This window comes from Leuciscus leuciscus (genome assembly GCF_965113295.1).
Source record: "Leuciscus leuciscus genome assembly, chromosome: 3".
Lineage (NCBI taxonomy): Eukaryota > Metazoa > Chordata > Actinopteri > Cypriniformes > Leuciscidae > Leuciscus > Leuciscus leuciscus.
The window spans coordinates 36,413,535-36,431,224 of NC_138727.1; the positions used below are offsets into that span (position 1 = coordinate 36,413,535).

General features: G+C 37.5%; 1 protein-coding gene across 1 annotated transcript in view; it reads left to right on the top strand.

The window, feature by feature from the left end:
* The window catches only part of neurl1aa (neuralized E3 ubiquitin protein ligase 1Aa), a 39,578-nt gene extending 24,178 nt beyond the window's left edge, over positions 1 to 15,400 (top strand). The window contains exons 4-6 of the mRNA XM_082163376.1: positions 5,651 to 6,346; positions 10,466 to 10,615; positions 10,923 to 15,400. Coding sequence (XP_082019502.1) covers positions 5,651 to 6,346; positions 10,466 to 10,615; positions 10,923 to 11,164 — 1,088 coding nt within the window. The 3' untranslated portion in view covers positions 11,165 to 15,400. The remainder of the gene's footprint in view (positions 1 to 5,650; positions 6,347 to 10,465; positions 10,616 to 10,922) is intronic.
* The last annotated feature ends 2,290 nt before the right edge of the window (positions 15,401 to 17,690 follow it).

Consider the following 17,690-nt stretch of genomic DNA (forward strand, 5'->3'; position numbering starts at 1 on the left):
TCATTCCCGCCCAGGATCTTTCTGACTGAACCAAGAGCTGCTTTTGTTTATCAAAAGCCTCATCTGCTAATTTTCCACTGCTTTTTTTGTGTTTAGCCCAACAGGTGCTGGAGCCTGGTAAAAAAAAAAAAAAAAAAAAAGTACCTTAGATAAAAAAGGACAATCAAAAAGGGTATTTGCTTTTTGTCAGCGCAGCTGCGTCCCATCGCTGAAGTACCACAATAATGTGCAAGCCTGGATTCGTTTTTTTTTTTTTTTTATCTAGAGAGATTTATATTTTCAAAGAGATTACAAGCTGGTCTCAGCCAGTCAAATTGCAGAATAGGTTTGTGTGAAAGCTGCCAATGAGACAAAGGAAATGTGGCGATTGGCAGCCAAGCAGGTGCAGGGTAATTAGAGGGGCAGCAGCTGCCACCGGTCATAGACATCTTGGCACGAACGCTCTCTTGTCTTTGCCCCTCCCTTGATTTTTCCATTCCCTTTCCTTCAAGCTTCCCAGTCAGAGCATGCACAAACCCTGGAGTTGATGTCTACTCCCTCGGAGTGGCTCAGCAAGTTCATTCAGTAATTAGCACTCACTTGTCGCTAAAATGGAGAATATCACATGGAAACTGTAGGCAAACCTTCAGGCGTCTGACGCATCCTTTTGAAGAGTGTTGATGAATGTTCAGAGCAGACAGATTTAAGCCAATTTTGTCAGATGTCCAAAACAATTTGTGTTTCAGCTATATAAAACCCATATTGACAGCTAGAGTCAAGAACTCAGCATCCTATAGACCATGTTATGTGATTCTGCAAGCTGCCATGATGCTCATAGTCAAACAAATTGAAAACATTCCATGATCAAATGAATATTAAATATTACAATTAAATATATTAAAAACTTGAAAACAACTTACAACTCGACTGCATTAAACATGCCACTAGATAGCAATTACACTAATTTCACGGCATATAAATGTTGGTAGTCCTACAATATTAAAGCTAATTAAACAAAACCTTGAAAAAAACTATAAAAGCTAAGTAAACCTAACAATGATATAGTGAAAACTAATGAAAAAAGAAACTAAAGTGACATATTGAAAATAAATTTTTTATAAAACCTATAAAAAACGTGTAAGAACATCATCTTTGATATTTACATATGTCATATGTTTGCGTTTTTCACTGATATCATAAGAACAGAAAAGGGGCTTGACTTTAGTTAATCATTAATCCAGACAGTATTCAAACCGCTACTGTGAGCAAGACAATTCAAGTGGCATGTTAGTAAATATGATTATCAATCCCAAACACTGACTGTGTGAATCTAGCCTTTGTCACTGTAAAACTGATTATATCACTGCATTTCTGTTTGTCTATTTTGCACATCTGTTATCAGTCAGAATCCTGAGACAGATCTGCTTATATATCCCACTAAGATTGAGAAAAGCTATGGGGGGGGAAAAAGATAGGAACATGAAGAGACAGGGATGAGATGGCGAGAGAGAGACAGGGATGAACAACATACAGTAAGAATAGCTGGATAACATCCACCCAAAAGCATTCAATACAATTTTTGCTCATCGCTTGTATTCCTGTCCACTTTCATTTTCCTCTTAATTGATTTGTCCAGAGAGAAGCGTCCTGTCTATTCAAACTGGATTTTAGGTTTGTGTTAGTACTAGGGAGGTTGGCCACTGAAGCCTGCATGAATCCTGTTTACAGCATGGCTTTACTCTAATGAACCTGATCTGAGACACACTCCAGCCAGACCCCCTGCGGTGATGTCATTATCTCGTTCTCTGCCCAATCCAACTGGGTGGGTTCAGATGCATGTGGATTTTAACCATGCATTTAGGTGTTAGTTCATCCAGAAATGAAATTCTGCCATCATATAATCACCCAAACCCCAATGAAAAAAAAAAAGTTGTTATTTTTTAAGAAAAAAAAATAATTTCATAAAATCAAAGTATACAGTTACCAGGGGCTTCAAGGCTTTCTGGTGCTTTCTGAGGCTTTCTTTTCATTAATGCCAATTCCTTTATGTGACAAGTTTGAACATGTGCAATCGAGAATACGATTTTGAGAGCTACGGCTGAGGGCTTTTTGATTACCATATACTTTTGCTAAATTAGAAAGAGCAGCTTGAACATTTTTCAAAACACATCTCTACTGGAGAAAGGAATCATAAAATTGGATCAACATAGAGGCGAGTAAATCATTTTCATTATAGTTATTTGGTAAATTGTACTTTTACTCAAAGGAGGCAAGGAAGCTCTTATTTTAATGATGTCTTTTATTATCTCCAGAGATTTTTTCTCCTTCTTTCCCATAAATGACTTTAATAAATTTGTGGTTGTGATAAAGTTAGTGCCCCTGGGCCGTCCCCATGCTCTCCTTTGGGGTGTTTAATATTTCACTAATTAGCTCAGACTACCACACTTGTTTCTTTCCAAGACACTTTGAAGCTCCTAGAAAAATGTCTTTAAAGGATCAATAAGGAAAATTAAGTCATATGTTGGGACACCTCATGCAGCAGTTCAATGAATTTGAAAACATCTAGGCAGATTTTCTTTGAGCAAATCAAAGACTACGTACTCAGATTCATTTATCTTAGAGTGATATAATATCTGAGAGTCATTTGAGAGCCGATTATGGGATTATCGCTGCTAAATGGGATAGCTGCTAAACAGAATACTTATTTCCATGAATATCCAAGTCAGATATTGTTAGTAGGAAGATCAGAAAATGGAGGCAGGCCTAATACTTTACAAAAAAAAAGACCTATGTGTTAACATTAAAGGGATAGTTCACTTTGAAATTAAATTATGGTATGTTTTAGCTTACCTCGAGGGCATCAAAGATGTAGGTGTCTTTTTTTCCGCAGTAGTTTCAATTTTGATATTTTCACACACAAACCGCTCGTTTCGTGTCTTAGGCCATCAATGTGTACTTACGATGGGGAATTGTTTAATTTGGACGATGGGGAATTGTTTTAATTTGGACTCTGTGCATGCTCTTTGAGACAAGTGATCATAGACCTGCATTATATGACTGACAGACAAGAACGGTTTGACCTAAAAATATCAAAATTGAAACTACTGCGGAAAAAAAGACACCTACTGTACATCTTTGATGCCCTTGAGGTAAGCTAAAACATACCAACATTTTATTTCAAAGTGAACTATCCCTTTAATGTTATAGCTAACATGAAAGGACAATGAACCCTATAACCAACACAAGAAAAGGAACAAAAGTCTTTACTTACCCTATCTGTACTACACAAGCATTTCGATGCTTTTATGATATTGTAATCCATTTTTATCCCCTAAGTCATGTAAATAAGGCTGTGTTGACTTTTATTGTGAAACATAGAAACAAAAATGGCTTCATTCTGTTTGTACAGTAGCCGTGCATATTAGGGATTAATCTCTAAGTCAACCACTCTCCGTCTTTCATCCTGATGAAAATGAGTTACATCCTTATAAAGCTAAATATAGGGGGGTTGATGAATCATTTTTTCTTGATCTGTCTCTTTCGCTTTTGTTTGCTGACACACACACACACACACACACACACACACACACGGGAGACGGGAGCTAATCAACAGTCTCTGTGGGTCAATGTGGATATATAATGTCAGACACAGGAAGAGAAATATAGGCAGAAGGAGAGAGAGGCCCTCTGGAGGAAAGGTCTCTCACTTTCCTTTTATCTTCCTCTATCACATTTCTTGACCTCCACCTTCTTTTCATCTTCAAGTCCCTTACTTCTCTGTTTAACCATTTCTATTTTTGTAAAATATGTAAAATATTGTTACATGCCTATGGGGAAAAATGGCGGCCTCATAAAAATATTTTTGCTTTGTAATGAAAAAGCAAATTTCTGATGCTGATTTACATTTGAAATACATTTCACTGAGAAGGTTAAATAATGTTCTCCCTCTCTTTAAAAAGTTATCAATGTTATGGAGAAAGGGCTAATTTTAACGAGCTAATTAGCACCGGCAGCCAATTTTAGTGCTAATATTTTTGTCTGGGGTCTGACTGTCTTCGATTGCACAGATGAGGTCTAAATACAGAGCACACTCCAGCGGGGCTATCTGTTACAAAAGGAGGCACGACAGTCTTCAGCTTGTTTGAGTGCTGAGCTATGATAAGCTTAGCTAGCCTACCTCTAAACTACTGTAATATGCTATTTTAGGCTACTAGGAATGGGGAATTAAATCTGGTGTACATTGCATGTTGCTAGCGCAGCATTTCATTCATATTTCTTGCTATTTTAGGCAGTTGGGTGAGGAGCAGAGGGTATGTTGTGATTGCTGTACTATGCTAGCCTACTATAACATTACTATAAAGTTCTATTCCTGGTAGCCGGTTAAGTAACCGGTATAAATGGTAAAGAATGTAAAGAGACACTCCTTGGTAGCCATTTTGGAAACAACTGTAGCTCTTTGTACACAATCTGTCCAGAGATGTGAACAGTAACTAGGACTCAAGTTAGATTTTTGAATTATTTTTTATGCTTGTTGTATTACTAGTCTTTGTAGCATGCATTTTTTTTGGCAATAGTCTGGTCAAGCTGGTTTTCAACTGGTTGTCCAGATGTTCTCCCAGTTGACAATTGCCTGAAACCATCCAAAACTCAAGCTTGCTTCTCAAGCAAGGGGTTGTGGGCCACTAGGGGGCCTCAGCAAACAGCAAGAGGGGCCCCAATAAGTCTTAAATTATTTAAATTTAGTTAACAATCTTAATTAAAATGAAAAAAGAAAAAAAAACTTAAGTAAAGATGAACAACAATAAACTTGCAGTTACAGGTCAGATGTTTTGCAATGCGACCTCAGTATGAACAGTCATATCAGAATGCATGCCACTTTTTCGTCACTCTAAACAACATCCGTCACAATTCTGCGCTCATGGGAGTCACCTCAAAGATTTTACATACCCGACGTTATCAAGACAGTTGCAAAAGGTAGTCAGTGGAAGGACAGTGATCAGTCAGAACTCAGTGACAGCTCTATATACAAGCAAAACATGAGGGATCATATCATAAATGTTTAAAAACTCTGTAACACTTTTTCAAAAAGGTTTCATTTGTTGACATTAGTTAATGTATTAACTAACATGGACTAACCATGAGAAATACATTTATTACTGTATTTGTTCATCTTGATACAAATACAACTTTTGATTTTAATAATGTATTGGTAAGGGCTGAAATTAATATTAAGAAAGATGAATAAATGCTGTAGAAGTGCAGTTCATTATTAGTTCATGTTATCTAATATAGTTAACTAATGTTTACTAATGAAACCTTATTGTAAAGTGTTACCAAAAACTGCTCTTTTTTCGCATCCTCCTCTTTGTTTGTTTTTTATATTGCCTGCGCTTAAATTCGCTAGCTTTGGCGGCAGATCAAAATGTTAATAAACACGTAATCGCTTACTTTAATGTCCTCCATTTAAAACAACAATGTGAACAGCTATACAAAAAAATCTGATCTGAGCAATAAATCGGAATTGAGCACTAAGGCTCGCAGTGATAGACGGTGATATCGCCCAAGCTGATTAATTGGCTAATGTTTGTCAATTATCTAGGTTTAACCATTAGATAAGGCAATACTATATAAAACAATTAGCTAATCTGTGCATCTCACCTCTGTCCCACAGACAGTGAAGTCGTCCCTCCAGACCTTCTCCGCCCACGATCCTTCACCACAGTACGTGGATCCACCTCTTTACGACATGAAGTAGACACCTCCCGCCTGTCCGTCAGTCTATGTGATCTTAACCTGCAACAAGATGATGCCAGGCTTCGACTCCCTCCCGCTCCCGTTGCCTGTCCCATTCCTCAAAACTCCATGAACTCCCAGCAGTCAACACTGCTTCCTCACACCTTGGAATGTGATCTACGTTTCCACCAGCTTCGAGGTGCCCACATCAGAACCCTTAACGAACAGACCGTGGCACGATCCGAACACAACCGTGAAGAACGCACGCTGGTCTTCACGGATCGCCCGCTGCGAATTGGCGAAACCATCTTCATCAAAGTCATTAAGTCCAGCCCTGCTCGTTTTGGGTCTCTTTCATACGGTGTGACATCATGTGACCCCGCGGTGCTTCGCCCGAGTGACCTTCCTTACAATCCTGAAGCGCTGGTAGACCGTAAGGAGTTCTGGGCGGTGTGCAGGGTGCCTAGTGCTTTGCAGAGTGGCGATATACTCGGATTCCTGGTCACACAGGAAGGGGAAGTAATTCTGAGTCATAATGGCACCAATGTGGGCATGCAGGTGTGTGTGGACAACTCACGACCACTCTGGATGTTCTTTGGACTGCATGGTGCTGTCACACAGCTGAGGATTCTAGGTAAGCATGCTATTACAATGCATTGCATTATCTAGATGTCTTAGTCCGACTTCCACAAAACTAGGGATGCACGATATATCGGCTACCATATCGGTATCGGCCGATATATGTTCATATAATGTTATCATTATCGTCTCATTTGGCTGATATATTAAAGCCGATAAATAATGGATTATTTCCTTCAGCTGAGACACTGCAGATGCACACTGTTCGCCATGATGGTTTTGAATTTGCTGAAATATAATTGGAATCACTTCAAAAAAGGAAAATACAGTTCAGTGCAACATGTGCTGTGCAAGTCTGTCATATAGGCTCAAATTATAATAAGAACATTATAATTGTGTGCTTGGGACATAGTTTTTTTATGGTGAGACATTTGGTTTAGTAATCAGGCTCTCAAAAATTATATACAAATTTGGATTTAGATCTATCAGCCAATATATCGGTTACCGACGTTCAAATATAAAGAATTATCGGTTATCGGTATCAGCCAAAAATTTTATTTTGTGCATTCCTACACAAAACAAACTGGTATGATTTCAGTTTTCAGCTTTGACATGAACATTTCAAAAGAATTACCCATTTAGTCCAACTGAAATTGGCGCTTAAAATGTGTTTAAAATGCGCCTGCAAACTCACAGTCAAGTGTGGAATGCCACTTTTCACAAATCAACTCTTGCTTTATGTAATATGACATTAAGTCCTGTCCTTTTATTTATAGTTACATATTTTGTCCTCTCATAAAATAGGGTTGTGATGCAGTTTCACACTGAAATAGAAGGATTCCGCTTATGCATCTCAGCTTATTAAACCCAAGGTTCCCATATATACTTTATTTTTTATTTTTTATACATTTAAAATAATCTTTGCTTTTTAATTCCTTAAAGCACCTCAATATATACAATTAAAGAACTTTACAAAACTGTGCTGTTGCTAGGTCTGACAGATTAATACAAATTTCATTTGATTTGAATCAATTCAGAAGCACTCCAGTAACCTTTCAGAACACCAGACAGTGCTCCAGGTCTCACCCACACACCTGTGACTGACACACTCTTAGTAAAGTTTGAACTAAACAAAGTACTGTATATGCACAGCTAAAGACAGGGCGTATTACAGGAGAATGAGTGGGAGGGGTGTGACCTGCGTTAGCTTTGTCTGCACTTTCCAAGATGTCTGTGTCGCTGGAAGCACATTGCCCTCCCTCCTCACGCTGCACACACGCACTCACCCCATCTCATTAGCATGCGGCGAAGGAAAGGAAATGAGAAAGTGAAGAGGAGAGTGGGCGATTCACACTTCATTTGAGAGCATTCATTTGAGAACATTTCTCTCGTTTACATCTCTTCTCTCCATTTCGCATTACGATTTCCCCTCTTAGCATAATGTTTTTGTTCTTTCAAGATTCAAGGTTCAAAACGTCATTGTAATAACAATTTAGTTGTGCTCTCATTGTGCTTATTCAACAGTAACGGCAGCAGGAATATAGAATAAAAGGAAATAGAGGAAATCTGAAAGAAATACCAGAGCTTGCAATGCTGCAAAAGAATGGCCTAGTTGTATGTCAGCTTAGGTTTTAGACTTTGGTTCTGTGTAAATAAAGACATTACAAGCATTACTAATCTGCAAGTAGATCATCATTTTGATTCACAAAATACTTAGTGACTGTAATAAAAAATAAATATAAAAAAAAGCCAGCGGAAGGATACTAGATATATGAAAGTAGCAACCCCTGTGTTGCCATAGACAATGGTTATTGTAAAACTATGCTTTATGATTTATCAAGAAGAATCAAGTATACCAGAGAGCCGTGTAGTAAAGATACATTTATATATTTTTAAGACCACACAATTCAGAATGCAAATAAATCCAAGGAAGACCCAGGAACCCATCGTAATTCAGCATGTGAATAGTGACTGTTAGTATGCATACAGGTTACTGTCTGTTAAATTTCACTGCCCTGCAAGCACAGTAATTAAATCTAGTGCCACAAAATGAAATGCACGAACACGTCTATAATAGACACAATACAGACACTTTTCCTTCTTGACTCTCTCCATCCACAGTTTATCTGGTTTATCAAGGTGTGTCTGCTAGCTAATTGATCACTTAACGCGTGATACATATATCCCCAAATTTTGAATGGTATGTATACACATATGAAATGTACTTCAGTGTGAATGTGTGAAACTGAGTGACATTTAATTAACGTCTGTTCATTTTTCTCAATCAAACCACTTACATATTGAATACAGTGCACTGCCACCAGTAATTTCAGTTCGAGACCCCTGATGTAGGACACAGCTCACCGCTTTACTTAAGAATAAACTAAACTATTTGACAGATGAACGATGTGACTGTTTATACCACGCAAGCTGGTTTAGTCAGTACCTCTTTGGTATTCAAAATATAGAAAAGACTTTCTGCCATGTTGACACATAGTGCTCATTTTACACATAGCAAAGGGCTTTAAAGAGGGCTGACTTTCTCTAATAGCTTTTTTTGAAGTCTTTCCCTCTACGGGTGGAGGTTAGAGAGACTCAGCTGTACTTGTGTCTCTGTTAATCTAGTAGAGATGCTCTTGAAGAGGCCTGGCCCTTGTGATCCAGGGCCAGTTGCTGAGGCCTGGTGAAGGGGATTTATGATGCATCTATGTGTGGAATGACAGGAAGGTGGAATGGCATGTGGGATCAGGCTCTGTGGACCCCATCTCATATATAACCCCTCACACTGACTCCATCTTAATCGAGGATCACACTGTAGGACTTGCATACTGTATGCAAACATGTGAGCAAAGAAAACACACATGTATAATTTACATCACTGATGGACCCAAGACAGAACCTTGGGGAATCCCACCGACTCCTAATGTTATTAACTCTAATACTGTCATAGATCTCATCCAGAGTAAATGCACACTACACACATATATAGACTAACCTCAGAGAGAGTATATTCATGGGTTTTAGGTCAGCATAGCATTTTATTTCAGCCAATTCTCCCTCTCATATGCACACACACGTGTATATATATATATATGATCAAAAGATCCATCATACTAGAAATGAGGTCAGTTCAATTTAATTCAGTCTCAGCTCTACTTTAAAAGGCCCTGAAATCTTACCATGGCCATTATAAAGGTTGGAAATTAAGTCTGGTTCCGATTCAGATTCCAATTAATGGTTTCCTTAATAATTATTTTAATAATTCTATAAGAACAGACCACCACCCCTCAAATATGCATGGTCATATACACCATATATAATCATATATTCTAAAACAATCCTTATCAACAGATTTTTTTATTTTAATTTTTTTATATTAAAATACCCTTTAATATAAAACCCAATATGTACAGTATAATTTGTTATATGAACAACCTATCAGTAAATAGGCTGAATTTATTTGTGGTTCAGTGAATAAGTCAATAACTGCTCCAAATTATTAGGTCAGTGAGAGAATTGCTGTTCTATTCTATTCAAGCTGTATAGATTAGGTCTGCTAGTTAAAATTCTTGCTAAAGAGAGGTGGCTTCCCTTTTTGGTCGCTTTTGAGTGTCGGATCTGTTAATGAATCTCAGGCCAGCATGATCTTTAAAGGTGTCAGATTTAGATTTCGTCCTGAAGCTCCAACAGCCAGAACAATGTACTGAGATTAGTGAAACAAACACCCCCATGACATCCACAAATACAGCAAATACAATGTTGTTCTGCGAAGACACAGTTACAATACCAGCTTCCTTGATAAGTTTATGATATAGACTACAGCTCAATGTCTCCTACGGTTTGCACCCAAAAAAAAGTGTCTCAGTCTGAGGCGGTAACTATGTTCACTGACTGTGTGATGTATATTACACACAAAATTTTTCGATCTCTGATCCAATTGGTTTTACACAATATCTGTGAGTCAGAAAGTACAGGTCTGCAGTCATATTTAACAGTACAGGATTGCGAAATTTAGGGCTTCAGGGAAAGATCTAATGAGCGAAGTGTGGAATGTTTGTCATGAAAGTCATAAAATATATTTTTTTCTTTCGTGCAGAATCCATTATTTGTAGAACTGAAAGGAATCATATTAAAAAGTCTGTCACCTGTTTTTATCTACTATGTGCATATTCAGGCTCCACTTTCTTGGGCGATGCTCGTGACCCGTCCAGCCCTGGCTCGCCCTCTGCCTCGCCCCTCTCCCCCTCAGGCCTGTGTGGTGGAAGCCCTGAGCCCATCTTAAATGAACACGGCTGTTCTGCTGCCTTCTGCAGCTCCACTGAAGGTCTGCATGTTTATCATATTTTAGGATTTCCTGGAAAAATTAATTTGTAAATTTTTATTATCAACTGATAAGATTTTTGGCAAATGTAAAAAATTGCATTGTATTTTGATCTGTTTCTCACAAACTTTCTTATAGCTTCAGAAGACATTGATTATACTCATACATATATTCATATGAACACTTTTATGACACAGTTGCATCCTTTTTTGGCTTGAAAGCCTCATGTGAACTAATTACCTGAAGCAACTACTACAATTAAAAATGTATAAATGGTAATCCATTCTTTTCATGTCTTTCTCTGTCACAGGAACGACACCCAACTCGCCCGTCAGTCTCCCCAAATCACCCACTTTCCCATCTGCCTCAGGCTCATGGCCGGATGAGTGCTCTATCTGCTATGAAAACACAGTGGACACCGTCATCTACGCCTGCGGACACATGTGTCTCTGCTACACCTGTGGCCTCCGCCTCAAAAAAATGGCCAACGCTAGCTGTCCTATCTGTAGGAGAGCTATCAAAGACATTATAAAGACCTACCGGAGCACTTAGGGGGGGCCCATACCCCCCCAAACCCAAGTCACTTAAGGGCCATTAAGGATCTCTAATAGATCTCTGTTTCAAGAAAGGGTTGGTGTCACAGTTCAGGGACTTTCTCTGGCACTGCATGGGTCTCCGTTCCCACGGCGATGACTTTTGAACCCTCGAACCTTCAAGGCTCAGGCATCCATTCGCAAAGGTCTTTTGTATTTCATGCTCAAGTCTCTGTTGCTATGGTTACCAGTGATGCTGCTGATCCAGGAGCATCTGGCTTTTCAACTGATGTAAGACAAAAATCATGGGCAGTTTCTCATCAAATTCAGGACATTTCAGGTGATACAGGAGTTATTCAAGGATGCACATCTCGCATTTCTTTTACTCTCGGTGAGCCATAATAGACTGCAGTAATCTTATTCATAGCATCCTTAAAAGCTGGAATCATATTCAATAGAGTGTTACAGTCTCTTATTTTTTTTTTCTGCTGTCCTCAGAGCTAGTCAGATCAGCTAAGGCACTTTCACTGATGAAATTCATACAAAAATGTCTCAGTGTTTCACAATTTTTGTCTGTGCTGAGCTGAGACAGAGATAGGAAGACAGATAAAGGTACAGTGCTTTTTTTCATACCTCACATTTCATGCTAGTTGTGTAACCGACAGCTTGTCCTTATTATGTGCTCTAAAGTGAGTTGATCTGGAGGTCTTTGTGCATTGATGAGCATTTGATCATGTGTTTTGTAATGTAATCTGAAGCTTTGGTAGGTAGCAGGTAAAATCAGCTAACCGGTCTGCTATAATTTTGCTTATGCGTGTGTTCAACAAGCAGGACGTTGGTGGAATTAAAGAGAAATCATTTGTTATAACAATACACAGGAATGATTAACCAATGAGTCATGTGGCAGATTGTTATATAACAACTCATTTCTGGACAAAAGAAGACTAATATTGGATATTTGAATTCATCTAACGGTGCTGGGAAATGTGATTGCCACAGAGAAGTGCGCACCTCACTTCACGACCCTAAAACATGTTGGCCTAATCAAACCTTGATTTACTGTGAACTTGTTCTCGACTGTCGATCCGAACACGCAAGCTTTGGGTTTTCTGCTCAAGCAATTGCAATGTTGCCATGGAGAGCAAAATCTAGAAAGAATGAAAACAGCCTTCAGGCATTAACCAATGAAAGAGTCATTAGTGGTCAGAGGATATTTGATTTGCACAGTTAATCCAGATTTCTCCCAGCCCCCCCACAGTAGAGTTCCTGTAGGCCAGAAATGGTGTGTATGGGGATAATAGTGAGCGCAGGCTCACTGATGAAATAACAGATTGATTGGCTCAGTGTCCCTGCTGGTGCTGAGAAAGACAAAAGCAGGGTCAAGATATTATCAAGATTCATCATCCAAGGCCACGTTCATGTTAAAAGTAACATTTGACAGCAGGCTTCTCATTTGGACCTTTACAAACTTTGTCTGAAAACCTTATTGAGGTTACTGAAGGATAATTAATTTATAGAAAGTCCTGCTGCTGTAGGATATAGTTGAGTGGGTCTGTTCTTGGAAACAGGAGGACATCTAAGGTTGTCACTGAGAGGTGAATTTTATCTCACTCTGAACCTGATATATCCTGATATCCGAAGAGCCGCATAAATGAATGTCACGAAACATGTCAAGAAAATGTCCGTGGCATATTTCACCCCAATTGTCATGAAAATTGGGGTGAAATGTGCAAAAAAAAAATGAATTGTCTTATAATAGGCTATGCTTATTTTCTTTTATGCACAACTTCTCAACTCTTTCCCCGCCAGCGTTTTTGATCATTTTCACAAAAAATTCATGGCCCCAATATTTCAATATTTTGTTGCAATATATCAAACGAAAGAAAACGAAAGAAAAGAGCATCTGCTTAAAAAAAAAAAAAAAAACGTTTTATTCTAGTTTCATGCATTCTTTTTTATCAACGCTTGAATTGTGGGTAAGTTTCATTAAAAAAAGCAACATTTTGAACAAAAAGCTGAGAATCACGTTTTTTCAAAGACTACAACGTGCATAAGCAATGCGTTTTTGACTGTTTTCAATGGCAAGGGAAGCGCTGTCTCATAAATGACGGAACATTCCGTCAATGGCGTGGAAGCGTCGTCTCATAAATGACGGAGAAGTCAGTGAGTGACGTGGAAGTTTTGTCCCGTAATAAATGATGGAAAATTCCGTCAGTGGCGGGGAAAGAGTTAATGATCTTGAACAATTTAGAAATGTGGCATGACCATGTTTTATAAGATTGGTAAGGTTAGATGTCATATTCCATCAGTGAACTGCAGTTTAAATTTTTGGTTCTAGATCTCCTATGAACATCACTTATCCCATGATCCACATTAAATGCTGGAACAGCCTTTTTTAGATCTCCAGATCACATTTTGCAATTCATGGCAAATAAGCAAAAGAGGACTCAATAATGTGCATTTGTGTGAACGTATGGATGTTAAAGCAGCTCAAGAGAAATATCAGTGATCTATAATTGACTGCAGGTTAATATTGTTCATAACTAGCCAGTTAGCTTGTGTAAAGCGATCGTGACGGCTGGCGCTTAAATCCATGCTGCTATTAGTATTAGCCAGCTCTCCTACAGGCAATGCTAACACCGTGTCGAGAAAATACCCTGTCGCTCTCGACAGGATATTCTCTTAAGAGTTTTACTCTATTGTTTGAAGTGGTGATTCACTTTTGAATGTTAATTTATGTTAATTAGAGGAACCTATTACAATAGCTGTATCTGAGGTGTTTCTATAGCGCTTTGTTTTTATTGTTTTATTTTTCTCTTTTTGAATTATTGGACCGAAGTTTATGATTGTACAGTTTTGCTTGTCAATCCTCTGTGGTTTATAGAGCAATGTATTTCTTGAATTTTGTGCTGGCTTTCTTGTATTCATGCTATACTGAACAGTACACAAATCAGGGGCTTAGCAGTAAACAATCAGAACCAACTTTATGTTGGGAGCAGGATAAACTAAAGATTATGTACACTTCCTTTGATATCAGGTTTTATGATTTCATTGGCTATGTATTTTGTCTATTTATGGTGAAATTTAATGATCCAGTTCTGAAAATGTCCTGAAGGCCTAATATTTCTGATTAGATCTTTTGTTAAGATTTTTGGAAAACTTTAGCAAAGTTTTTATTTAACAAACCTGGCACTTTTTCTGTCAATTTCAGTCACTTTATAAGATTATCAATATTCCCCCCAATTTTTTTTTTTTCTTTCACCCTAGTTTTATCTAATGATGTCTTTTGCACAGTTTAGGGTGTTTATATAAGGGCAATATTTGTGTTTGTCACTTTATAAAATTTGATTGTAAAAAACGTTTTTTGGACATCATCTTTATGTTGATATTTGGACAAAATGAAGCTAATCCTGTTTGAATAAGTGTACTAATCTTACACCACATTTCTATCATTTAAAGCTTGTATGAAATCGCTAATCCCACCTTGTTTTTCTGAGGACCTACAGAGGGACATACAGTCCTTACTGACGCGCCAATGTTGGATTTGCTTTTGATTGTTGTCGACCCTGTAATGTACTTTATTTAGAGTATGATGTGTTGAATCTGATGTCTGTTGCAGAATCTGTGGTAAATGTCATTTACCTTATTTAGCTTTCCTCTTTTAGAATTATTTGTTAAATCAAAGCTAGAAATAATGAAAACAGCCATATTCGCACATTGCCCAATTTTTCTGTTTGTTTCAGAAAAATAAAGTTTGATGTTTTGTGAAGTAACCAGAAATGGGATCAGGGATTGCATAAATTATCACCCCAACCTTAAATAATGCTGATCAAATCTGAATATTTTTCAATATTGATGACAATTATTTTTTTTTATCTTATATACGTTTAAAAAAAATATTGGAATTGCTTTTATTGTTTCCTTTTCAGCATTTATGGCCAGTGTGTTTCGTTCACTCATTACCCATTGGTGAACAGTGGGACCAAACTAATAATGAATCAAAAAATGTTAGATTCCCCTTTCCCAGGGTTCATTCAAGGGCTGTGTTAAATGAATCATTAATTCATAGAGTCCATGAGGTCAGTAGTGATTTAGTCACAAGAAATGGCTCGGCTTACTGTGGCATTCGATTTTTGACTCAAACCCATGTCTGAATTTTTTCTTCTTTTTTTTTTCTTCCTAATGTCTGTGATCAGTTTATGAAGATTTGTTTTGTCTGAGTCAAAGATGACTGTCAATAAACTTTGCAGATGCATTTCAGCGAGTGGTGTCTATTATGTGCCCTCTTTGTTCAAATATAGTTCATTATTTATGTCACTCTTGATCAATTGATCTTCAAGTGCATATCATTTTACACTTCTATAATATAAAACAATGTCAAGTCAACTGGACTAACTATAAAGTGATCACTAACTCACAAAATCTGACCAGGAATCGAATCAAAGTCTGAAAATATACCGTATGAACCATGATGGCAACCTGACCCTGAATCAGACGTTAAAGGTGGATTGTAACAGGAGTAGGTCTACTTGATATGCCTGAGATCAGAGGTGTTCTGACGAAGGATGAAAGGTTTCTTTGATGATTTTCTCAAGTTGAGAGGAGGATGAAGATCTCCCCTCATGGTTAAGAGTAGCCTACATGTTTCTGAGACCCACAGTGAACACACTCATTTCCATCTGGATTTAGTCATTTGACAAGATGGTTAAGCCTGCTTAAGGCTGCCCCCTAATGGACAAAAATACGTGTATCATGCTTTATTTCCCTAATCAAACTATCCTCCCTGTAACGGTAATGACAGCGTTTACAAACAATTAGAAATAATTTTAATTTCCCCATATCTTCAAATATTCCTCTATGGTCCAGTACAATGCCTAAAAATACTTACTGGCAATTTTTCTCAAAATCTGCATATGTGGCTAACCAGTCCTTCTGTTGTGGCACATCAGTTTCATACACATCAAAGGCTTCGTTTACATGTTAAAATCGTATAGCCTACTGGTCAAATATGTATACTTGTTATGCTGAAATATCACCTGAAATTAAAATTCTCTCATTATTTACTTACTGTGTGTACCCTCGAGGCAATATCTGCAGAATATCAGAGTAGTTTTGTTTGTTGATAGATAGGCCTATACTCCGTTTAATACCGTTGACGATCACGGTATTACATTTTCTTCCCGCCCAATACAAAATGTCAACGATCTGTTACGTCACACACGAAAAACAATGGGGTTTATGTCTATTACAGGTTCAACGCGTTTTTCTGCGCTAATGTTAACAAAAATTATTGACTTTAAGTCTTATTAAAATAAATTAATTTACAATTACGTATTTAGCAGAGGCTTTTATCCAAAGCCAATTAAATTGCATTCAAGGTAAACATTTATAAGGTAAACATCAGGTCTTACTTTCCTTTGGGAGTCGAAACCGAAGACTACATTGCTAGTGCAAATTCATCCTCTATCAACCGGTCCGGGATACAATTTTCCACACCGTAAACTGTATTGCCACTTGCAGTCAAATGATATGTATTTATGGAGGTGAGTTACTGTGCACATTATTTATAGCCTATAGACCTACTTACATTTGATCATCCATAATAATATGGTAACACATTAGAATTTAACAATTGTTATCACATGACCTTTCATGTATGTGTGTAGTTATCATCTTAGAAATGTATATGGTTTGTTTTTAATTACATTTTATTCAAACATCTTTGTCAATGTTAAAAATGACTACAAATAGGCTACTTTCAGTTATTCACACTGGAAATGGAAGGTTAAGCATTGTGCATTTGCATTGTGGGATATTGTACTCCACACAGTGTCACTTATAGGCCTACATTTTTCCATCATTTGGGTAGTCCATGCCATGCATACAGAAAATGTGCAAATTGTGTGAAGTATGCATACTATGCTTAAATACTATAATAAGTAGTGTTAGTAGCCTATGCTATTCCAATGACAGAATTTTCTTTTCCTTTCTGAATGAGTGAATGTGCTCTGCTAAATGGAATCCAAAGCATGACAGTGAAATTTAAGAACAAGGAGGATACATTTTATTGTGTTTTCCGTTAGGACAATGCAAGATACAATGTAAACATAAAAAGGTACAAAAACAAAACGTAAAGTAAAAATCACAGAACAAAAATGCTGAAAATTAAAAGCAATGCAGACCTTTAGATCTAGAAGAAATGCATACAAAATGTAGATTTGGCTGAGCGCTGAATAATATCAATGCAAGGCTTATTCTCATTATGTCCAAGGGAACACTTTTTAATATATCTTTTGAGGGTTTGCAAATATCCATCCAAACATCCGTTACATCCGATGGTCCGTAACAGAAAAACAATGTGGCATCTCATGTAGGCATCTTCACTTCCTATCTGAGAATTCAACTTGAAGAATTACTTGAGGAGTACTTTGATTGCAAAGACTGTCCAAGAATCTGCTGTACATGTATAAGATAATATTTAAAAGAAAAACCCTTGCACACAGACAGCAGTCTGTTAAGTGGATGCATGATGAAGGCAATCAATC